Source organism: Tympanuchus pallidicinctus, unplaced genomic scaffold, assembly GCF_026119805.1.
Source record: "Tympanuchus pallidicinctus isolate F22 unplaced genomic scaffold, pur_lepc_1.0 scaffold48, whole genome shotgun sequence".
Lineage (NCBI taxonomy): Eukaryota > Metazoa > Chordata > Aves > Galliformes > Phasianidae > Tympanuchus > Tympanuchus pallidicinctus.
This window is the reverse complement of record NW_026294767.1, coordinates 273,356-295,237: the sequence shown is the minus strand read 5'-3', so window position 1 is coordinate 295,237 and position 21,882 is coordinate 273,356. Positions and strand designations below refer to the sequence as shown.

The window sequence follows — 21,882 nt, the reverse complement described above, 5'->3', positions numbered from 1 at the left end:
TGAGAAGCCTCCAGGCAGAGCGTGGCAGCAGTGACACAAGGCATGATCGTGTGTGTGAGCAGTGTCGCACCCAGCAGCATGCTGGTGCTCATGGACCTCCATCACTGGGGTATGCAGTGTAAGGGAGATGACAGCCAAGCTGTCCACCTGCACAAACTGCTCTGTGTGCTCATCTGGCAGTGGTCCTTAGAGCAGCAGCACAGCTCTGCAGACTTCCCAGGGTAAAGGGATGGAGAGGGAGGACCCACATGGTGCTGGGGGCATGGATGGCTGTGCCAGGCTGGACAGCAGAGGGTCAGCTGAAACACAGCAGCCACTTCCCCAATTTGGCTTATTTTGGGAAGCGGTCTGACGCTGGCATCATATCAAAATTGGAGGGAAGTGTGCGAGGCCAGATGGGGATGTCTGGTTTCAAACTTGTGTTGATTCCTCTGCTGGGGTGAAGGAACAGGCTCAGCTGTTGCTCTCCTCCCCAGTGCTGAGCTATGGGAGGGTGAGCAGGAGCAGTGGATGTGATCAACTCATCCTGTGGGGTAATGCAGGCACTTCTTCAGCACGCAAGTTATCATTGCTCAAGACAGAAATAGTTACCAAGCCCTTAAGGGAAGCTCCTTCTTTGTCCCATGCTGGTGGAGGACAAGGCAAAGAAGGAGTTATGAGGATGTGCTCCTGGGGAAGCAGCATCTTTGCGGACCTCCCAAGAAAGCAGCTCAGCTGATTTTTGCTGAAGTAATGGGAAGAGGAAGCTTGAGATGTGTAGAAATGCAGTTCTTTCCCCCCAGAGCCTTACCCAGCTGCAACCCTTGCATGCTCTTTCACAAGCCTTCCTGAAAGATTTCCCCATAGCTTTATTTTCTCTAGCAGGTGAGATCGGCCGTGCTGCCCGAGCCCAGCAGCGGCACAGTTGGAAAGAGCAGACAGCCCTGAACCACCCCTTGTCCTGGTGCTGTACATGGTGGGCACACGGAGCTGCCCATACCCCTAAACTCAGCCGGACACCCGGCCCAGGGGATGGAGAAGCGATGTGGCGCTTCCCACGGCCACGGGAGAGCTGGGAGAGCCGCGGGGGCTCCTCGCTGTGACACCTCGAAACCTCCCAAGGGGCACCTTCTGAGTCGTTGGTTTTCTTTTTCTTCTGTAGTTCGGCGCTCCACGTTGTCCCCTATGGGCTCCCCCTGGCGAGTTCGTCCCTCCGAGCGCTGCTGTTGTCTCGTCCTGTCCCGGCGCTGCTCTCTTTGCTTTCTTTCCTTCCTTCGGCCATACGCGTTGCTCCAGCGATCATCAGCGCGATGCTTCGGGGCCGGGAGCAGCGTGTCCCATTTCCGCAGGGATGGGCAAAATCCCCTGCAGGGATTTGGATGCAGGTTGCAGTGGCGGAGCCTCAGCTGATGGGCAGCATCACGCCACAGGCTCCGTGTTGGGGCTCTGCAAGGCAAAGTGAGGGTGAGCGAGGTGCTCAGATCGGGGTGCTCAGTGTGGGACCCACCTCAACCCCTTTCCACTTACCTGAGAGCTGTGGGGGGCCAGGGATGTGCCAGTGGCTGCAGCATAAGTGGTGGTGCAGGTGGGGTGATCAGAGCCCAGGGGCTGCAGGGGGACTTCGGCTTCTGTACAGGGAGCAGAAAGTGAGCAATGGCAGCCAGCTTGCTGATCTCCCCTTCCTCCAGCACTACAAGGCCTCCTGATAGAGTTATCCCCAGAGCCACCTTGAGATGCTGAGGGCTGTGGAGAATGCAGCACCCAGAACAATCCCAGAGTAAAGCAGCCCTGCTGGAGGTGACACCTGGGGAGCCCACAGCCACCCACTTCAGAGTGGGTATGACCTCACTGTCCCCTGTTGCAAGGCTGCATTGGCACCCTGTGCTCCAACCTCACCACCCATAGAGCTGCAAGGACACAGCTTTGGGGCATTGTACCCTACAGGGCTCACTCACCTCCACCCGCTGCACCTCAAAGTAGATGATGTGCACTGTGCTATCCTCAGCCAGAGGCAACTGCTCCCTTGGTTGTCCTGCACCAGGAACACAGCAAAGTCACCACGGGGATGGGGGGAGCAGCAGGACCCCCACTGACCCCATACTCCTCCCCCGGTGAGGTTCCCAGTGGTTTCCCATGTTGCATCCAACCCTGACGCAGCTGTTTGGCTACGGGCTCATTGGCTTGGTGAATTTGTCACTGCTCAGGGTGTTCACCCTCACCAGGGCGTTCTGCAGAGATGTTGCTCTCTTGAGCTTGGGCTGAGATCACACGTTTCTCCTTGAAGCTGTGTGATATCATCACAGAAGTGCAGCATCCGCACAAAGCCCTTCAGGTCACATACTAGGCAAAGCAGGTATCTATGCCTTTTTTTTTTTTTCTTCTTTTTTTTAAAGCTGCTTTCCTTCCTGTCTGTTACCCGATGCTTAAAAAGAAGCAGGACCCACTCAGCCTTCCACCCGTGGGAGCAGGGTAACCCAACACAAGCCTCGGGGAGCTGTGAGCTGCTCCTGTCACCCCCAAACCTTCACGCCCTGCATTCACTCATGTTTGCAGCCACATAGGCCACAGTGAAGGCCCCGGCAAGCACCATCAGGATCATTATGGGCAGCACCACCCCCAGCAGCAGCAGCATCCCTGTCCTCCAGCTGCCTGTGGCTCAGAGAGAGCGAGGGTCAGCATCCAGCAGAGAGAGCTCATCGTTAACCCCACCCCTCCCTGTACCTTCTTGCCTATTTATGGGGCTGAGGATTTCAGAGAGGAAGAGCAGGAAATGCTTTTTTTTTTCTTTCTTTTTTTCTTTTTCTTTTTTTTTTTTTTTTTTTGAGCTGAACTCTCAACAAAAACGCAACGGCCAGCATAAAAATGTCTCTGAGGGGCGGATGAGGCTCTGACGCTTCTCTGGAGGCTTTGTGGGGAGCCCAGGGGCAGAGCTCTGCACCTCCAGTCCTCCTGAAGGGACAGAGGCTGCCACACATGTAAGTGTTACAGGGGCGTCCCTGCATGTGTAAGGTTTGGAGGGACCCAGTGCTGGGAAATGCGCCTTGCAGCACCTCGTGTCAGCATCTTCCCCTCTACAGTGAGACCTAGAGATGATGTGGGGACCTTTGCCAGGCACAAGGCATTGAGAGAGCCCCACGTGGGTGGGGGACAAAGAGGTGGTGTCACTGTTGTGTCCCCAAGGGCGAGGGGCAGCCACTGCATCACACAGCCCACAGCAAAAGTCCCCACGTCACAAGGGAGGGCAAGAAAAACCCAATGACAGAGAGCATGATTTTGGCCTCAAGAGCCTCCTGGGGGGAAGTTGAGGTTCTCATCATCCCCAGCTCTCCTGGTGTGCAAATCTCATGCGTTTCAAATGGGCCTGGTGCAGCGGGGCGCAGCGAGCACGGCTCAGCGCTTATGGGAACGGCCATGCAGCCCACAGAGGTGCTGTGGCTTCTTTTCCTGCCAAAGGTTCCTTCGAGGTGAAGAAAGCAATGTGAAAAAATCCCCCACGGGGCTGAAGGTGGGGGAGAGAGTGGAACCAGGGCTGCTGCATCCCCGGGGGCTCACCTTGCTCCTCGGATCTGCAGATGGAGGAATGGAGGGCGGTGGTGCAGCAGTTGACAGGGTTGCTGGCAGTGCAGGCGCGAGGCAGGGTGCTGTTGGTGGGGTCAGAGGAGAGCAGCAAGAGGCTGCTGTTGTGGGTGCAGAGCGACGAGGTGCTGGCCTCAGAGCTGGCCCAGCTGCAGGACACGTTGTCCCCTTGTGCTGCTGTGCAGTTGAGGGTGACTGTGCTGCTGTCATTGGCCAGCATCCAGTCGAGGATGTGGATGCTGGGATCGGACACGGGTTCTGGATGGAGAGAAGGGATAAAGGCTGAGAAATCCTATCGAGCCCTCCTGCCATCACCTGGAGGTGCTGCTCCTGTCCCAATCCTGCCACAGGCTCTGCAAATGAGGCTGAGGTCTGCCTTCACTAGAAGGTTCTGGAAAAGGGTCTTGGGCTCACCGCCACCTCTCAGCCCAACGCTCCCACCATCCCATCAATGCAATGCGTCTCACCATACACCACCAGTCGGATCTGCCAGTTTTTCTCCCCTGCTTCCATGGTGACAGAGTATTCACAGAGCTGCTGGTCAAGCCGTTGGGTGCTGAGGATCTCCAGTGAGAAGTTGGGTGGAAGAGAATCTGTCCCAGCTTGTAGTTGGTGTAGTTACCTTTGTAGTACGTGCACAAGTATTCCTTGCTTAGTGGGTTTTCCATGCTCCTCTTCCATGTGACTGTTCCAAAGTGCTGGGTGAGATTCTGGAAGTAAGGGGGGGGATCCCCAGGACCGTTGCCTTCCCCAGGTTGCCAAGCAGTGTCTCCATCATCCCACAGCCTAAGCCTGGAAGGAGAGCAGAGATGTGTGGGAAGAGCCTGGAGGAGCTGTGACCCCTCTGGTTACAGAGCTGCATGAGCAGGGAACAGTGCTGGGATTGCCCTGGTAATCTCATGTCAACCCCTGTGCAATGATCTGCTCGTCTCTCTACTGAGGTGCCTCATCGTGTTTTCAGCCCGAGCTCTGGGTTGGGCACCACATCCTGCCCCAGTGACAGTGGCCCCACACTCCAGCAACCCCTGCGTGCCCCGAGGGTGTCTGAGCACCACCAGTGGCAGTGGTACCTGGTGCACACCAAAGCACTTTGGTCACCAATCAGCCCTGGGTTGCTCGTGGGTTGCCTCTGGTTGTGACAGTGATTCATAGTTGCCTGCAGCCCCCGTGAGCCGTGGGCTTGTTTTCGTAGGAAACAGTGTGGGGATGACACCAGCTCAGCACTGCTCACCGACAGAGCGTGGAAAGGAACTGTGCCACATCACCCTCATGTCTCCTGCCCTCTTCTTTCCAATGGAGCAAGGGCTCATCCCAGAAGGGAAGAACACAGAGCAGGATAATCTTGGCACAGATAATATCCCTATCTGTTTTTACTACAACACATCCACTAAATCCTCAACTGAACGCACAGAAACTGCTTCCCTCCCCCAGCACAAGTCCTTGCCACTGCTTATTTTTTTCTCCCTCCACGGCATGAAATACAGCAGCTTCAGTGCTGTCCCTGTGAATTACATCTCCGGGATGCCGACCCAGCCATGCAGAGTGGCTGCTATTGCACAGGAACGCAGCAAAGCTCAGCATGAAGCTGGAGGCTGCATTTTCTCAGTGGCATGGAGCACAGCGGTTAAGCTCCTGATTAATTACTGAATGGAAAAGCCTTTTCTGAAACATGGTAGCAAAGCCCTCAGCCTGGTAAGCTGCAGCTCCCAGGGAGAGGAGATGCCTCCTGCGGGAAGATCGCTGGGATGTGGGACTGGAGGTTATGAGAGGCCAGGAGCAACCTTGTGGAGCAGCTGGGGGAATGTAGGCATAGTACAGGGTCCAGAGCAGCCCCTGCATCAGGAATTGCATTCATGGGACTTTCAGAGTTCTGTCCAGGCAGAAAAACCCAGGGGGATTTTGAGGGCAGGTATTCTAGTAACTGTGAGCCAACAGAAAGGAGGCAGCCCCGCGCTGCTGCTTTGCCAGGCAGACCTTTCACTGCGTGCCTGGTGACGGTGCAGCAGCACATGGGGACGCGTGTTGCCTCCAGGAATGGCACTGTAAAGAGGGTCGGGGCTCAGCCCACCTCCCCACGCACTGATGCTCCTATAGATGTTCTGTTGCTCAAGTACCATTTCCATCCCAACCAGCACCCAGAGCTGAGACCCCTGGAGAACATCCGCCAGGACTGCATCTCCTGCTCCCCAGCCCAAAGCATCAGTGATACCCCATGAAAACCCATGGCAGAGTATTTCACCACTACATATATGCTCCAACCATCACTGCCTTTGTTCATTCATCACCTTTTATTCTCTCCTCCCTCAGTCTGACTATAGAGCACATTAGGGATGCGCCACACATCCCACCTGGAGTCCGGAGCCGTTTGTCTTCCAGATGAATATTTACATTTATCTACCTGTCCACCCAGCCCACAACGCACCATTTCTAATACCTGCAGACCCCCAAGCCATCCAAACCACACATTTTGCAGATGGCAAAGATATACATACTCCAAACCCAGCAAGAAGAGATGAGCAGCCAGAGCAACGCTCTGCAGCCCGTGCCTCAGCTCACGGAGCTGCTGCTAGAGTGGAGTTAATATCTGCTGCCATGCTCATTATGAAAACAGGTGTACTCAGATCACAGGCACTGCTGTGGGCCGTTTCCTGTTTTTTTGGCTGAATGATTCCGTCTCGAGTGGAAAGTATTCAAAGCGCTTCTGAACGCATCGCTGAAGAGCGATGAAGGGCCCAGAGCATCGATTTATAGCTTTCTTCAGAAGTACATCATCTGCCACAGGCCCTTAACTCACTGGGGAAGAGGAAGTGAGGTGGGTTGAGAACTGGCTGACTGACAGAGCACAGAGGGTCGTTGTTGGTGGTTCAGAGTCCGGTTGGAGACCTGCAACTAGCGGTGTTCCTCAGGGGTCTGTGCTGGGTCCGGTCTTGTTCAACATCTTCATCAGTGACCTTAATGAGGGGATAATGGCCACCCTCAGCAAGTTTGCTGATGATACGAAGTTGGGAGGATTGGCTGACAGCCTGAAGGCTGTGCTGCCATTCAGCAAGACCTGGATAGGCTGGAGAGCTGGGCAGAAAAAAAACAGATGAGGTTTAACAAAAGCAAGTGTAGAGTCTTGCATCTGGGGAGGAATAATTCCATGCATCAGTACAGGTTGGGGGATGAGCTGCTGGAGGGGAGCTCTGCGGAGAGGGACCTGGGTGTCCTGGTGGACGACAGGTTGCCATGAGCCAGCAGTGTGCCCTTGTGGCCAAAAAGGCCAATGGCTTACTGGGGTGCATTAAAAAGAGCGTGTCCAGCAGGTCGAAGGAGGTGATCCTCCCCCTCTACTCTGCCCTGGTAAGACCTCATCTGGAGTACTGCATCCAAATCTGGGGCTCCCCAGTACAAAAAAGGCAAGGATCTCTTGGAAAGAGTCCAGCGGAGGGCCACGAAGATGGTGAAGGGCCTGGAGCATCTCTGCTATGAGGAAAGGCTGAGTGAACTGGGTCTGTTCAGCCTTGAGAAAAGAAGACTGAGAGGGGACCTGATCCAGGTCTATAAATATCTAAGGTGTGGGGGGCAGAATGGTGGGGCCGGACTCTTTTCAGTGGTGGGTAGAGACAGGACAAGGGGAAACGGCTGGAAACTGCAGCATAGGAAGTTCTGCACAAACATGCGCAAGAACTTCTGTACAGTGAGGTGACGGAGCACTGGAACAGGCTGCCCAGGGTGGTGGTGGAGTCTCCTTCTCTGGAGATGTTCAAGACCTGCCTGGATGCCGAGCTGTGCGACCTGGTGTAGGGAACCTGCTTTGGCAGGGGGTTGGACTCGATGATCTCTGGAGGTCCCTTCCAACCCCTACAACTCAGTGATTCTGTGATTCTGTGAAACGGCCAGCACCAAGTTCACTTTATGTATGGTAACAGACTCCCGGGGCTGCCCAGCATCGGCTGGGGTGGAGGAAAGCGGCACGAGCACAGCCCACACCTCGCAGTAGGAAAAACAGTGAATATTTGGGGATTAACCCACTCCAGGTGCACGGGATCCAGCGTGGTCCCAGTCTGCAGCCTCAGCTCCAAGGCTGTGCTGCAAGCAGGAGCACAGGTGGTCCTTAAAGCCCACAAGAACCTCAATCTGAGCACTGCGAGGCTCCAGTTTGCTCCCGCAGTGCTTAAACCCAACCCCCCAACTCTGGTGGGGTCTGGGGATTGGGGCAGTATAATCAATGGAATATACAGATGTTACAATTAAGAAATAGCCAGGAAACTTAGGCTAAGAAAGATAATTGCAACAGGAAGACAATAAATAGAAAATGCTTACCAATGCTTTAGGCTCACAACATTCCTCACAAGGAGCAATCTCCAGGAAGAGATTCTTCTTGCTCAGTGGCAGTCAGCACTTAAATGGGGTCTAGGAGAGGTGAAGCCAGGCTCTACCCCTTCCAGTAGCACAGGTGAATTGCCTTTGTCTGTGCTCCTGTGGCTGAATCATTGCTTGCCTCAGGTGGTCAATCAGAGGTTCAGGCCATGATTCAACAGCTCCCATACAGGTGCTGTCCTCACTGCTGTGGGCATTTCCTGGCTGAAGGAGGAGGGATGGGTTATAGATGGAGAAACATCGGATATGAACAGAGCAGGGGTGGGATATGTGTGAAACATAGGTGGAATATGGATGGGACGTGGATGGGATGGAGCAAGACGGGATATGAACGGAGCAGGGATGGGGTGTGGATGAGATGTGTGGGACGTGGATGGAAGAGAGTCAGGATATGGATGGAACATGCATGGGAAACAGATGAGACATGGATGAATGTGGATGGAGCAAGGATAGGACATGGATGGGGCATGGGTGGGACAAGGATGGGGCTGGGATGGGATGTGGATGGAGTAGGGATGGGGCATGGATGATACGTGGATGTGAAATGGATGGGACACAATTGCAGCATGGTTGGGGCATGGATGGGACATGGGACATGGATGGGATATTGGTGAGACATGGATGGGACATGGATGGGACACTGATGAGACATGGATGGGACATGGATGGGATATTGGTGAGACATGGATGGGACATGGATGGGACACTGGTGAGACATGGATGGGACATGGATGGGATATTGGTGAGACATGGATGGGACATGGATGGGACACTGGTGAGACATGGATGGGACATGGATGGGATATTGGTGAGACATGGATGGGACATGGATGGGACACTGGTGAGACATGGATGGGACATGGATGGGATATTGGTGAGACATGGATGGGACATGGATGGGACACTGGTGAGACATGGATGGGACTTGCATGAGGCATGGATGGAGCAGGGACAACGCTCAATACACACCGAGGCTGGAAAAACTCTGCCTACATGTTCCATTGCTGGAAAGGGGTGAGAAGATCTTGGTTGTTTTTGTGTTTTTAGTGGAATGAATTATTCATCTCTGCCGCTGCTCAGTGCCGCTGCTTTACAATGGGAGAAGGGTTTTTTCCTATTACTCTTTTCAAGTTTTTGTTACTTTTTCTCTCTTGTTTTGCGGAAGAAAGCGGAGGCAGCAGCATGAAGCACAAATTCCTCTGTTTGTTTTAAAACAGACCACATTTAGGTGTCAGGATGAAATAAAAGCTGCAATTTATGCCTCCCACCGTTTTCCAGAGGAGCCGGGCTCTGAGCGCTCCATGACTTTTGTCACCAATAAATTATTTCTGATGCTAAAAGCAAAGCTATGCCCAAATCCACATCGGACCAACCCGTGTCCTGCAGGGTTGTCCTTGCTCAGAGAGCATCTGGCTGAGCACCAGGCAGGGCAAGCTGATGCCTCCGGGCTGGAAAAGCATGTGAGGCACTGGGAAATATCACAGAGGGGAATTTCTGCACAAACTCACATTGGTGCTGGAAGCATCGGGCTGTAACACACCAGGAATTACCCTGGGCCTCCCAATTTAACATGAGCTGGAATGACTCCTGCTTGTTCCTGGTTCTCAGATGAGCCACCAAGGTCCCCCGGGAGGTGGTGCTTTGGGATGGTTCTGGGAAGTGGCCCAGGGACTGCTGTGGAATGGCTCCTGTCCACAATAAGGGCAGTGGGGATAAAAACAACTCCCCCGTCACCCCCAGTCCCCGACATCAAACCACAGCCCAGAGGAAAGGAAGAAGAGAAGGGAACAGTGAGCAGGAGGGACAAAACGCGTGCACCAAAAACGTGAGAGCTACAGTGAAAAGGAAACCATTTAATTCATCACAGCACGGAGTCCCTCTGCTGCTGTCTCAGAATGAGAAACCCCTGCTCTGCCTCCCAAGGGTGCCCCAGGGGCCGGTTTTGGACCCTGAGATGCCCCAGGGCCATGGGGAGCCTCCAGGAAGGGCTCAGCTCTCCCTGGATGTCCTATGGTTGAGGAATGGACCGGTTTTGAGCAGTTAACCATCAATTTATTGATTTGTTTTGCTGGTGTTCTCAAAGCATCGTTGTGAAAGACAGTCCCTGTGGCTGTCATGGTTTTTCATTGATATTCCATATCATAACATCCTGCAGTGAACTGTCAGAGCTGGGAGGGCTGTGTTTCCTGGTTCCTGAGAGCTGAAAGCTACAAATCCTGTCAGCTCTGGTCATTCCCATGTAGTTTCCAGGAGGGGGGATGTGACATAAACTTCTGACTGTGCCACCATCCCACAGCATGGTCAGAAGCCCGTGTCCCTCTCCCATTTGTTTATTACCCTTGATTCCTTTTATACTGTATCATCTCACATTCCTTTGCCAGTTCTCATACATTAGTTTCTCTTTATCTCAATCAAACACCCCACCCCATCGTGGAACAAGAGATTCCAGTGTGGCCCAATGGCACCCAATGTGGGGCACAACGATTAGGATATCACTGCTGAACACCTATGGTGCACTGACAGTTTTGGCAGATATTTAAGGGAGGAAGGCTGCAGCTCTCTGGAACCCCTCCCAGCTCTAACAGTTATCATGATATGGAGTACCCATGAAAAACCATTCACGGTTGCATAGCAAAGGTTGAGATGTTGGCACAGCACGTGGGTCACTGGACTGCGTGTCCTGGGTGCTGGTTGTGATGGATTCCTGGAGAACTGCAGTCTCTCAATGGTCAGAGTGCTGCATCCACACTGGTCCCAAAGCAGGAATGTGACAGTGGAAGGAGGATAGGCATCAACTGCGATGCATCATGATGGCGGAGTGAGCAGGAGAAGGAGGAGACATCCCAGGGACACCAGCACACTGGTCTTGGTGGAGGTAGTGGCAGCAGAGGACTCAGCTGGAGGTAGAGGGAGAAATGGAGCAGCAAGTTGGACCACCACAGGGCTCACAGCCCCACTTCTCCATCAGCCCAGGGGCTCCTCCACCTCCAACCCAGGGGAAAAGGGGCACCTCCCAGAGACCACCTCCAGCCTCACAGGGACCCCATATCACTGCTGCTGGGCACTCCTTGAGCCAATGCTCTCTCCCACCCATCCCACTCAGTACCTTCCCAGGAGCAGGGATGCCTGTGGATCAGCCTAGAGCTGTTGGAGGAGATGGGATTCTTGGCTACACAGGTGTAGACTTCCATCAAGGGGCTGAAGGTGAGGAACAGCTCACTGCCGTTATTTGATGCGATCCTCTTGGGAGGCAACCACTCGTAAGTGACATCCATCAACCCCACTGAGCAATTCACGGTGACTCTGCAGCTCTCCGGGTTGCTCTCATCCACCACGAAATTTATGGTGGGTTTGGGGACCGCGTCTGCAGGAGACGGGGAGATGTCACAGCCACCCCATTCCCTGCGGGTTGCTAGGACCACCCCTCCAACTCACCATACACCTGCAGTTGGATGCTTTCAGTGTGCTCTGTGCCCGCACTATCCTCCATATACACCCAGTAGGTGTTGCTGTCGGCTTTCCTCAGGTGGTCCATCCTCAGGGTGTTGTTGGAGAAGAGTTTCAGGCGACCCTTGTAAGGGCCATTGGGGTAGCGGACCTTTTCCCCACTCTCATGGATGGCAATTTTCAGGTCCTTGCCAAAGCGCCACTCAACTTTCTGGAAGGAGCCCTGGGTTCTGGGGATGAGGTAGGCCACCCCCCCGCTAAGCTCTTTCACGTGTGTCTGGTCCTGCTGCGCCCATGCTGCTGGGAGAGCACAGAGCTGATCTACTGGGGCAGCTGGGACAGCAAGTCACAGCCCCCACCTCTTACCACTCCTTTACAGGCTCAAAACATCCTGATATTCAATTTCCCTTTTCCCTCTGCTCATTCCCCTCCCAGCTCACTCGCGTCCAGCATGATGGGACAGTGGGGTGTCCCATGGGGAGCGATCAGACTGCAGGATATCCCAGCAGATCACATCTGGGGCACAAAATGGGGACAGGAAGAGTAAAAGGAGAGCATGGGGTGGCGATGCGAGCCCCACACATCCTTCCTGCGCACCACCATCGCCATCCCCACCAGCATGTTCCTCACCAGCACGTTCTGCAGCACCATGGCCCCAATTAACGTGGACCCAACCTACATGGCCCCCGCTCAGCATCGCCCCGGAGGAACCCAGACGTACCTTTCACGAAGAAAACAAGAAGCTGCCCCGTGAGCACCACTGCCGCCTTCATTCCATGTTGGTGTCCAAAATCCACACCGAACATCGCAAACAACCCCCCCAGCAGCACCCCCCAGCTGCAGGTCTGACTTTTCCACCTACAGAAACATTTTCATGAAGCCATAGCGATCGCCAGCTACTATCACTAAAACTGAAAACCAAAAGCTGCCCGTTTTAACTTCTGCTGACGCTCTGCAGAGCGCAGGCGTGCTCTACTTCCTCAATCAACCAGTTTCTGTCACAAGGAGTCATCAGAGAGACCATCATAGAATCACCAAGGTTGGAAAAGACCTAAAAGATCATCCAGTCCAACCGTTCCCCCATTCCCAACAGCTCCCACTAAACCACGTCCCTCAACACAACATCCAGCCTTTCCTTGAACACCCCCAGGGTCGGTGACTCCACCACCTTCCTGGGCATCCATTCCAGTGCCTGACCACCCTTTCTGAAAAGTAATGCTTCCTAATGTCCAGAGTAATACTTCCTAATGTCCAGGAATGTCACTAACAAATGAGTTTTTTAGCTCGTTATCTTTCTGCACTGTTTGAAGCGGTTGGTCCTCACTGAGACCCCACTGACGATGAGCACCAGCACCTTAAGCCTATTTCCAAGGTAATGACTGATTCTGTTTGTGGGGGCAATGGGACAAGGACGCGTGGCAGAGCTGCAGAGCTCTGAGCTGCTGATTTCCAACTCCAGCTCATATCCATCAGGGAAAAGAGCCAGTGCCTGCAGGAGAGGTTTCTCACCTCCCTATCCCTCCTGCAAAATGAGGTAGCAGCCTCAGCCCCTTCTGTGTGTTCTGCCCTGGATTTCCACCCATGCCAGCACGGCACTCTGCCCCGACCCCATTCAGAGGTCCACCTCCTGCTGTTGAAACAGCAGTAAGTCGGTACTGACAGCACTGGAGAAGACTTTGCTCGCCCGAAGAAGCCCAAATCCCACGTGGCTTTGCATTCGTTTGCATTTTGCCTTCCCCTACGTTGGGGCCAGAAGTACTTTGCTCCCTCCCACCTGGATACCTCGAGGTGCAGATGATGGCACCAAGCAGCAGCACGGCTCTGCCTGAACCCCAGTGAGCAGCGCCCACCCCCCGAATTTCGTGTTGTGACAGCAGCCCCCCAACCCCCCCCCACCCCTCTACCATAGCAGCCTCTTAGCACGCTCCCCATTAACGATCCCAATTAACGCTCCTTTCGCAGGGAGCAGACACAAAGGTATTTTGATGCGGGGGACTCAGACAGAAGGAAGCGGGCGGCGCCGTCGGGAGTGAGCTCCCATCAAAGAGACACGTTTAATTTTAATCCCAAATAAAAGCCTTGATCTCGCCTTTGGTGCGATTTTTTGAAGCCAGAGTCCCCTTTCTCTCCCCCCTCCCCTCTTCCCGGAGCCTCTCGTGCCGTCGGAGGGCGTCGGAGGAAGGAAGGACCGTTGGGTGCAGGGCTGAACCCTCAGCAGCAGTCAGGATAGGGGGTGGTTGTGGTGTTAGCAAAACCCAAGTCCAGATGTTTCCCATCCCCAATGAGTCCCCGAGCTGCAGAAGGGGGGGGAATCCAAGTGCCTGCAGGGCTCAGGAGTTTTGGAGGTCCGTGGGAGATGTGGATGAGCTCTGAGAGGAGGGGTAATGTCTCAAAGGTGCCGTCACCTGCAGGTAAGTGGGTGAGGGTCAGTACAACAGAAGCGTTTGCAGCCCTTCCTTGTGCGTGGTGTGAGGCTTCTGTCGGTCACCAAAAATCACCCAGAAAGTCACCCAAATTCCAGCACCAAGAAGCTCAAGAGCGTGGTATTTGGAGAGGAGATGTGCAGGGCTCGTCTGTCCGCTGCCCTGTGCCCGTTACCTCCATGTAGGCAGTGGAAACCAAAGCTCGGTCCAACTTCTTCCTCTTGAAGGAGGGGGACTGAAAAGCAGAGCGTGGATCTACCCTTAGGGATGGGGTAAGGGGCTGCTGCCCCACCAGAGACCCTAAGAGCAGCTCCAGAGCTCAGGGGCTGTGAGCTCCCACAGGTGTCCTCAGCACTGATGAGGATTTGAGCTTCTCTGCTTCTGCACAGGGGCCATAGCCGTAGCACAGAACACTCACCTTCATGCTGTGCTGAACAGTGGAGTAAATGGTGCAGCTTTCGGGTTTTTGAGGGCTTCTGGGCCTCTACCAGTGGGGAGCAGAGGAAATATGGAGTGAAAAGCAAATTATGGATGAAAACCCTACACCTCTGGGGCCACACAGCTCCCCTGGGATGGATCCCAGCACAGGGTCCCACCTGTCCTTTGGGGTTGACCACAGCGTAGACGGTGTTTCCCACCATGTGAGCCTCACTGTTCCCATTCTGCAGGAGAAAACAGCCCCAAACTGGTTAAAAGGACGCAGTCCAGGCTGACAGCAGCTATCCTGGAGCCATGTGCTGCCCAGGGCTCAGTGTGGGGGGGGGGAACCCAACACTCACAGGCTCTTGACCAGTTTGGAGTTTGCCCACCTCCTCATAGACAGTCAGCGATGGCTCTGTGTGTTCTGGGGGAGCTGAAGGGGTCGGAGCTGGGGAAGAGAAGTTAGAGCTCACAGTCCCACACATCCCAGCAAAGCGAAGCAGGGGAGGAAGGCGCCCCTCGGCCGTGGGATAAGGGGCTGCTTCTCCAGCTCAAAATAGAGCAAATGTTGACCAAAATCCAAACAGTGCCCCAGACACCATGAGATGGACTCTCCTGTGCCAGCAGCAGCTTTGGGATGGAAATAGTCCCCCAGAGCAGGGTAGAAGCGGGGGCTGGTGGCAGCACAGGGGGGGACTCAGGGGCACGAGGGGTGTCAGGAGGAGATGCGCAGCCAAATCCCCACTCCAAGTGGATCCAAACCTGCAGGGTGGTCCTTCCTCCTCCTCCTCCAGCACCAGTAGGTAGTGGAGCCAGCAATGCAGACAGCCAGCACCAGCAACACGGTCACTGCCCACCACGGGATGGCACCAAACAGCCCTGGGGAGGAATGAACGGAACGGGTGACATGAAAGCAGAGGGCGGACATTTGAAGATGATTCTACGACTCTACGATTTCCAAAGCACAGCTCCCATCATGGCCGGTGCATGGGGAAGAGACTTGCCCAGGGAAACCACAACATCCATTTGCACGCAGTTTCCAGCAGTAATGTTTCCCTTTTCAGTAGAAGGGCACATTTTCTCCCTGGTAGCAGCAAAGCAGCTTGGGGGGGGGAGGAGGGGGGAAGGGAAGGGGTTGGGGGGAAGATGAAGGCCCTAAATATGCAGCGATGCAACCCCAAACCTGGCTTTAGTGGAGCAGAGGACAGATCACCTGTCTGGCTGCAGGCTGTGGCCGTGTCGATGCTGGCCGTGCTCCAGCTGGCCGGGTTGCTCACATTGCAGACATAGAGCCCAGGCTGCACATCTTTGGGCACTTCCAGCACGCTCTGGTTGCCCAGTGGCTCCCAGTCACGGAACCAGCTGTAGGACACGGCGGTGGCCTCAGGCACAGTGCAGGACAGCTGGAAGCTGCACCGTCCCTGCTCCTGCTGCAGCACGCGTGTCTCCAGGTGTGGGCTGCCCACAGGCTCTGCAGGGACAGAGAGGTTAGAGGGGATGGGGAGGGAGGAGGGCAGGAGGTCCAGGCACTCACCCCACACTGACACGTGGAAGCACTTGGTCAAAACAGACCCATTTGACTTTTCGATCTCTGCAGAATAGTTGCCGTTGTCTGCTTGGGTGACAACAGTGATCTGCAGGGAGAGGGGCTCCCGGTGGAAGATGGCTCTCCGAGAAAGAGAACTGTTTGAATATTCAACTTTATCCTTCTGAACCGTCAGGATGCGCTGCCGGGGTTCTGCCCCCAGCTCCACTTTCCAAATAACAGCTATCCACTCCCGTGGCAGTGGCTCCTCCAGCAGCAGCTGCAGATCCGTACCGGTGAGCACTGCTGTGTCCCTGCATCCTTCAGCTCCTGTGGAAGGCATGAGGTGAGCACAGTGTCCCCATGCAGAGAGACAGTCTGGGATGGGGAGCCCTATTCTGCACCCCGTGTGCTGCTGCTTCATCCTCTCTGGGCAGCACTTCTTGGTGCAGATGGAGCAGGGATGGGTCCCTGCATGCTCCCATCTCCTGCAGTGCTGCGTCTGTCCACACCCTGCACTCTGGACACATATTGCAGCCGCCCGTCCAACATCCCCTCTGCCCTGCTCAGAGAGCAGGCAGTTTCAGGCCATACAGGAAGTGTCCACTTCTTCTTCATGCCCCATCTTCCTCCTCGCTGCTGCAGCCTGAATCTGACCCAAAGGACCCTTCCCTCCCAGAGAAACTCTGCTCTGCTTTCTCCCTTCGCAAAGCAGCCACGGATGTCCGGGGCTCTGGCAGAGATGAGATGAAAAGCCCTTGAAGCAAATACGAGCCAGCAGTCAGCAGCGCCTGGTGTGCACCACTTCCTCCATCTGCATGTTTGGGACAACATCGGACGCAGAAGCAGCCCAAAAGCAGTGCGTGCCTGGCCACCACAGCCCCAGCGAGCAGCAAAAGAGGTGTGAGGTGTGAGAGGTGGTGTTAACCACATTCGGGGGCTTGCATGCAGCTATTCTGAGCCCCTGCTCGCTGCAGGCTGTGCTGCACAGCTTCCAGGCAGCTGCACCCCACCTTGTGCAGCCCCTGGGGATGCTTTGCACAGAGGTGGTGGTGGGGTTGGGGCTGAGAGGAGAGCAGGGGAGGAGGTGATGGGCAGTTGAAGTGAGAGGTAGGAATGGAATGGGAGCTCTGGAGGTGTGCGCAGAGTCTGGGGGTGTCAGGGGGTTTCTCACAGCGCCGCCCTGCTGCCCTGCAGCACTGTCCCTGGGACCGGGGAGGAGAAACTCAGGCACAACCTTCTCCAAGGATTATTGCAGTCAGAAGGTCTGTGTGGCTGTGTGAGGGCTGGGGATGGCTCTACCTGGGCTGGGCGGGGCTGGGAGCAAAGCAAAGCCAACCCCCAAATCCATGCTCCATCTCCTAGGGTACCCCGAGCCCCTGTGAGCGCTCTGCCCACCCCACCGTCCTGCATGGCACGGCCCCAACCCCCAACCAACTCCCCCCACCCCGTGCCCCCCTCCTCACCTTGCCCGCTGCCTGCCACCCCCAGCACGACGCACAGCAGCGTCTCCACTGCATGCAATGCAACCCCGTGCTGCCGCATCTCCGAACCGTGTGAGCGAGCTGCCTGCAGCAGGAGACGGCGCTGGGAGACGGCGCCCAGCCATCAGCAACTTCCTCCCTCACACCCCCATGGGCGCGTGCTGCTGTGCAACACCCTCTGCGTCACCGCCTCCCCTCGGCCCCCCACGCCGTCCCCACGTCACCCAGCGGGAGGATGGAGCCATCCACGGCTCTGTGACCACAGGGGATCGATGCTCCTGCAGGGCTCGGTGGCTGTGCGTCTCTGAGGAAGCTCATTCTAAAGGCCCAAGGAGGTTCTCTGGGGGTTTTGCTTTCTTTTTGAGCCTCTGTTGTGAGAGGACTGGGTGTTACAACATGAGAGCACCACCACTGCAGCTCAGAGAGCGCCGAGCTGGCCCTGGCCACCTGAAACCCCTTATGGCATGAAGTGGGAGCTCTTTGGGGGGTTTTGTCTCATGCACTTCCCCGTGTTTTGCTGCACTTCCCACTCAGCACCGTGCAGCGCAGCCGCCCAGCAGTGCTGGGGGAGAACAGCTGCCATCAAGTGGTGCTGAATGCAGAGGACGCTGTTCCAAGGGACTGAAATTCTCCCTGCTGTGGGTGTTACTTCACTTGGGTCGTTAAGAAGGAGTTGTTGTGAGAAAAGATGAGGTTTATTTGTAAGAGAAAGACACTTATGAAAAGACAGTGTGCTGCTCTTGTGGGGCTTTGGTGTGCTCTTGGGTCATGGGAAGGAGGAAGAAGCAAAGGCTAGGGCTGAGCTTCTCTTTGTCCATGGAAAAAAATGCCATTCCCTTCCTATCAGCTGCATGTAACAAGCATTTCTCCGGGGAAAAAAAAAATAGCCCCGAAGTGGGTGTATTGGCAATCGCTCCTTCTCACCAGCCCGGGGCGCTGGAGGATGTGGGAGGTGTGGGAGGAACTGAGAGCTGCTTCCCAAATCGAGGGAACCAGAGCGCTGTGAGTGTGATGCTGAGCAGTGCGGTGACCTCAGCAGCACCAGCCCTGCATCCTCCCTCCATCCCGACTGCGTGGGGAAGCTCAGCCCATCGCTGTGCGTCGTTGGAGGTCTCTTCTCTTTGCTCCGTAACTCCAGATCTGCTGTGTCCAGACAAACTGAGCATGCAGTGATGTGTCGGGCCTTTATTGGGCTCCATAGATCCATCAGTAAATCGGCAGCACTGAGATGAGGGCAGCTTTATTCCACTCTTGGCTTTTCTTCCAACCTGAGATTTCAAGGCTGCCCCAAGCACTGCAGGCAGAGCCCCACGCAGCCCTTCCAGCTCACCCCAGCAGTCCCCTATGGGTTTGGTGCACGTTGCTGGTGACACAGAGCCGAACACAAGGAGGACCCTGTTGCACACAGCCTTTCCTCTATGGGAGCACTGCATTAAGGGGCAGACAGGCAGCTCCTGAGCAAATCCTTGGGAAAACTACATGCGAGCATCCCCAGCTCAGCTCCATCTCCCCAGCAGTGAGAAGATCCCCACATCCTTCACACAGACAATGCATGAAGTCCTCCTTCCTCCTCCTCCACCACACCCCCTCCAGTGCCTCCACACCCCTATAGGACCCCAACAACTGAAACGATGCAGCAATCAGCATCAACCCCCTCTGCTCCACTTCTCCTTTCGGTGGGATGCAGCACAACCACGCTTATCATTCAGTGTTAATTGCCGGGCTCTCATTAGCTGCCACCGGGCCGATCCCTGCGTGTTCCTGCAGTGATGTGGAACCCGGACCCCAATCTCCCCTTTCCCCCCCTTTCCTCCCCCCCCCTCCCCCCCCCCCCTTCCGGCTCGAAAGCAGAGGAGCAAAAACTAATTAAGGCTACAAAGGAAACTCGGCGCTCGGCAAGGTTGAAAACCTCCATTCCAGAGCAGGGGCTGAGCCGCTTAATTAGCGCTTTTGTCTGCGGCCGAATTCAACATGTAGGGAACGATTTACATCAAGGGGACGCTCCCTTTGCTGTCGGAGCTCCTCGCAGCCTGCCCGGGGAGAGCTGAGCTGTAAGAAGGAGAACGAAGGAGGGGGGAAAAAGGGATGGGAATGAAAGGGAAGCGTTCGGCACGTCTCACGGACCGCGTTGAGGAGGAAGGGAAGATGCTGCATGCTCGAAGCACCGCATTGCAGAGGAGAAGGTGTTTTCATTCAGTGCATCATCCGTGGATTCTCATCCCCCCTCCAGCGAAATGTGGCCCCTGAGATGTGCAGGGGGCTCGAGGGGGGGGTGGATGGGACGGGTTTACTTGAAGGCGGCGCCGCTCGTGTGGTCACAGAGGGGATGGATACACGCGGCCAATGCCACCCCCGATGGGACAGTGTGCGGGGTGGGAGCAGGACGAAGCCGTCCCGCATCGGGCCGTTATCTGCCCTTAACCCCCGCCCGTGCGCAGCCTTATCCCGCAGCATCCCACCCCTCTCTCCTCTGCCAACGAAATGGGGGAAGAATGAGCGATTTCAGCCCCAGCGCTCTCGCGGCCCCGCGCGGCTCCGCCCGGGAGGTGGCAGCACGGGATCGCGTTCAGTGTCACCCGGCCGGGCACCCCCTTGCACCCTTTGGTGCTGTGGATGAATCCCAAATTCGTGGTGAGGGCACGAGTTTCATTTCCGAGCGGGTCAGGGGCGGCAGAAAGCTCGGGAAGTGAATGGGGTGGGTGTTGGAGTTTGTGTGCATAGGGGAGCAAAACAGTTCTGTGCAATGCCTCTGAGCCCCAAATGTAACTCATTCATGCTGTGGGGCACAGCACTGAGATCCCTTTTCCAGGTGGATTTGATGGGATGGGGCTGGGATACTCCATGCTCCCTATGACCACTCCCAACCCATGAGCACCATCACCCCCCGGGTTCCCAGCATCTCTCAGTTTGATGGGCTCAGCATGGCACAACAAGTCAGCCTTCCCCCCACCAACCGTCCCCCCTGGGCAAGCCCCAGTCCTGGCACATCCTGACAGAGCAGCTGTCACTTCCTCACTGATGCCCATCCCACTGCCCCCCATCACCACTTCCTCACCCGAAAGCTCACTCACGTCCTTCCCTGAACACACTGAGCAATTCGCCTCCTCCTTCCCCAGTCCTGGCTGCAGCACCACCACGCTCAGCCCCACGGATTGGGGGTCTGCAGGAAAGGACCCCCAGGCATGGTCAGAGTTGGGGCTGTACAGTTCAGCTGCGTGCTGCTGGCGATGGCTGCAGGTAAGGGTGCTGCCTTTGGGGGGCTTTGAGGGATGGATGGAGGCATTGCTTTCACTGCTGGGGCAAGGGGGGGGAAGAGGATGTCACCAGCACATGTCACCCTGTCCCTCGCAGGTCTGCAGTGCTGCCATGCCCTCAAGGTACTGAGAGGGGTGCAGGGAAAGCCGCTGTCCTTCCCAGCGTTGCGCCCCTTGGCTGAGGACATCGTGAGGATCACCTGGATTTCTGAAACCCACAGCACGCACATCGCCGAAGCCAAGCCTGGGCTGAAGGAATTTGCAGTGGATTTCCTGCCTGACTTCCAAGGCCGGCTACGAATCCATCCCCACTTGCTGTCGCTGGAGATCACGGAGCTGCGCAGCACAGATGCAGGCCAGTACTCTGCAGGGGTAGACATCGCCTCCAAACCCAGCAGCCCCAGGAAGTTTACCTACCGTGTGTTGGTTCTTGGTGAGTGCCAGTGCCCCTGGGGGAGACGTGCTGACGGATCACCACTGCACGAACCTCCTGACCCCAGCCCGCTGGCCCTGCAGCTTCCTCTGGGAGGTGTGCAGAAATCCCCGTTCCCTCTGTGGTGACATCGCCACACTGCACCCAGTGCATCCAAACCTGCTAACACCCAAATCCTGGGGGGGGGGGAAAGGGATGGATGGATGCATTTTCCCCCCGCAGAGCACTCCCACGCTGACCCCATGTCCCTCACACACAGATGACCCCTCTGTGACAACTGGCAGTGACACAGGAGGACACAGCAGGAGCACAGCTGGACCAGGAATGAGCTCTGAGCCACATGCTGGGGAGGGGACCACGCCAGGCCCGGGCAAGGGGCAGCTCCTGGATGCTGGGGAGTCTCCAAGGCCATGTGGGGCACAGGGTGGGTACTGCACACTCAGGGGTTATCTGGTGGCTGCTGTGTTTGGCCCACTGGTGGTGTTACTGGTGGCTGTGCACGTGGTGACCAGGCGTTGAGACTGGGGGATGAGTAGGACCCACACTGGGCTCCAGAGGGACAAGAGCGAAGTCTAAACCCACCCAGCACAACTCCACTGTTCTCCCAGGATCGCCAGATTTACCCAGACAGGAAAAGCCACATTCACCCCAGTGATGCCCTATAAGGGCATAAGATGCATTTCATCATCTCTTGCACAAGCCCCAAACCTGGTGACACTGCTTCCTCCCAGCGGCCACACAAACCCCACTGCGTCCCATCACTCCCAGTCTGGGATCTCCTCCTTTATGGGGTCAGCATCGGATTCGTACCCGCAGCCCCGAATTCGGTGTGAGGTAACAACTCAGCATCTCGTCCAACCTTCCACAGTTTATAAGAAGTGAATTATTTACCGGTGACCCCAACTAAAACGCCAGGCGGCATGAATTATGGACGGGAGGATCTGTCAAAAAGTTCTCATAAATAAGTGATCCGGTGCCA

At 55.7% G+C, this 21,882-nt stretch overlaps 4 protein-coding genes across 11 annotated transcripts; 1 reads left to right on the top strand and 3 right to left on the bottom strand.

Annotated features, from left to right (window-relative positions):
- Window positions 1–1,155: 1,155 nt before the first annotated feature.
- Window positions 1,156–9,220, bottom strand: LOC128090586 (signaling lymphocytic activation molecule-like). The gene is given in 12 exon segments (XM_052702992.1): window positions 1,156–1,344; window positions 1,507–1,583; window positions 1,586–1,607; window positions 1,935–2,011; window positions 2,521–2,628; window positions 3,532–3,813; window positions 4,023–4,136; window positions 4,139–4,280; window positions 4,283–4,347; window positions 6,048–6,088; window positions 7,570–7,626; window positions 9,186–9,220. Coding segments are annotated over 12 exon segments (1,083 nt in total). The 3' UTR covers window positions 1,156–1,281.
- A 727-nt stretch (window positions 9,221–9,947) lies between these two features.
- LOC128090614 (SLAM family member 8-like) lies at window positions 9,948–12,460 on the bottom strand. Of its 2 annotated transcripts, none has more exons than XM_052703022.1 (4): window positions 12,086–12,460; window positions 11,353–11,664; window positions 11,024–11,281; window positions 9,948–10,814 (listed from the first exon to the last, which is right to left on the bottom strand). In XM_052703022.1, the coding sequence occupies exons 1-4, from the start codon at window positions 12,168–12,170 to the stop codon at window positions 10,723–10,725; spliced, it is 747 nt and encodes a 248-aa protein (XP_052558982.1). In that variant the 5' UTR covers window positions 12,171–12,460; the 3' UTR covers window positions 9,948–10,722. The 2 variants fall into 2 exon arrangements, with proteins under 2 accessions (XP_052558982.1, XP_052558983.1); XM_052703023.1 differs by having other exon boundaries at window positions 11,353–11,661; window positions 12,086–12,456.
- A 927-nt stretch (window positions 12,461–13,387) lies between these two features.
- LOC128090611 (natural killer cell receptor 2B4-like) lies at window positions 13,388–17,391 on the bottom strand. Of its 6 annotated transcripts, XM_052703018.1 has the most exons (9): window positions 17,199–17,391; window positions 15,742–16,062; window positions 15,421–15,678; window positions 14,970–15,086; window positions 14,567–14,655; window positions 14,384–14,449; window positions 14,206–14,271; window positions 13,963–14,022; window positions 13,388–13,769 (listed from the first exon to the last, which is right to left on the bottom strand). In XM_052703018.1, exons 1-9 carry the CDS (start codon window positions 17,275–17,277, stop codon window positions 13,695–13,697), a joined length of 1,131 nt encoding a protein of 376 aa, XP_052558978.1. In that variant the 5' UTR covers window positions 17,278–17,391; the 3' UTR covers window positions 13,388–13,694. The 6 variants fall into 6 exon arrangements, with proteins under 6 accessions (XP_052558978.1, XP_052558976.1, XP_052558977.1 ...); XM_052703016.1 differs by having other exon boundaries at window positions 15,421–16,062; XM_052703017.1 differs by lacking the exon at window positions 17,199–17,391 and having other exon boundaries at window positions 15,742–16,286.
- On the top strand, window positions 16,541–21,882 carry LOC128090613 (uncharacterized). Of its 2 annotated transcripts, none has more exons than XM_052703020.1 (4): window positions 16,541–16,633; window positions 20,333–20,453; window positions 20,568–20,903; window positions 21,163–21,882. In XM_052703020.1, exons 2-4 carry the CDS (start codon window positions 20,399–20,401, stop codon window positions 21,420–21,422), a joined length of 651 nt encoding a protein of 216 aa, XP_052558980.1. In that variant the 5' UTR covers window positions 16,541–16,633; window positions 20,333–20,398; the 3' UTR covers window positions 21,423–21,882. The 2 variants fall into 2 exon arrangements, with proteins under 2 accessions (XP_052558980.1, XP_052558979.1); XM_052703019.1 differs by having other exon boundaries at window positions 16,551–16,640.

Bases quoted from the DNA above. Each gene is read 5' to 3' on its own strand.
- LOC128090614 (XM_052703022.1), bottom strand. From the start codon at position 12,170: ATGTTCGGTGTGGATTTTGGACACCAACATGGAATGAAGGCGGCAGTG. The intron at 11,665-12,085 runs GTACGTCTGGGT...GTGCTCTCCCAG, and splicing joins TCTTGTTTTCTTCGTGAAAG to CAGCATGGGCGCAGCAGGAC. The intron at 11,282-11,352 runs GTGAGTTGGAGG...CGTCTCCTGCAG, and splicing joins CATCCAACTGCAGGTGTATG to ACGCGGTCCCCAAACCCACC.
- LOC128090611 (XM_052703013.1), bottom strand. From the start codon at position 16,156: ATGAAGCAGCAGCACACGGGGTGCAGAATAGGGCTCCCCATCCCAGAC. The intron at 15,087-15,420 runs GTGATCTGTCCT...ATTCCTCCCCAG, and splicing joins CACAGCCTGCAGCCAGACAG to GGCTGTTTGGTGCCATCCCG. The intron at 14,450-14,566 runs GTGAGTGTTGGG...TTTCTCCTGCAG, and splicing joins TCCAAACTGGTCAAGAGCCT to AATGGGAACAGTGAGGCTCA.
- LOC128090613 (XM_052703019.1), top strand. From the start codon at position 16,551: ATGTTTGGGACAACATCGGACGCAGAAGCAGCCCAAAAGCAGTGCGTG. The intron at 16,641-20,332 runs GTGTGAGAGGTG...CTCCTTCCCCAG, and splicing joins AGCAGCAAAAGAGGTGTGAG to TCCTGGCTGCAGCACCACCA. The intron at 20,454-20,567 runs GTAAGGGTGCTG...TGTCCCTCGCAG, and splicing joins GCTGCTGGCGATGGCTGCAG to GTCTGCAGTGCTGCCATGCC.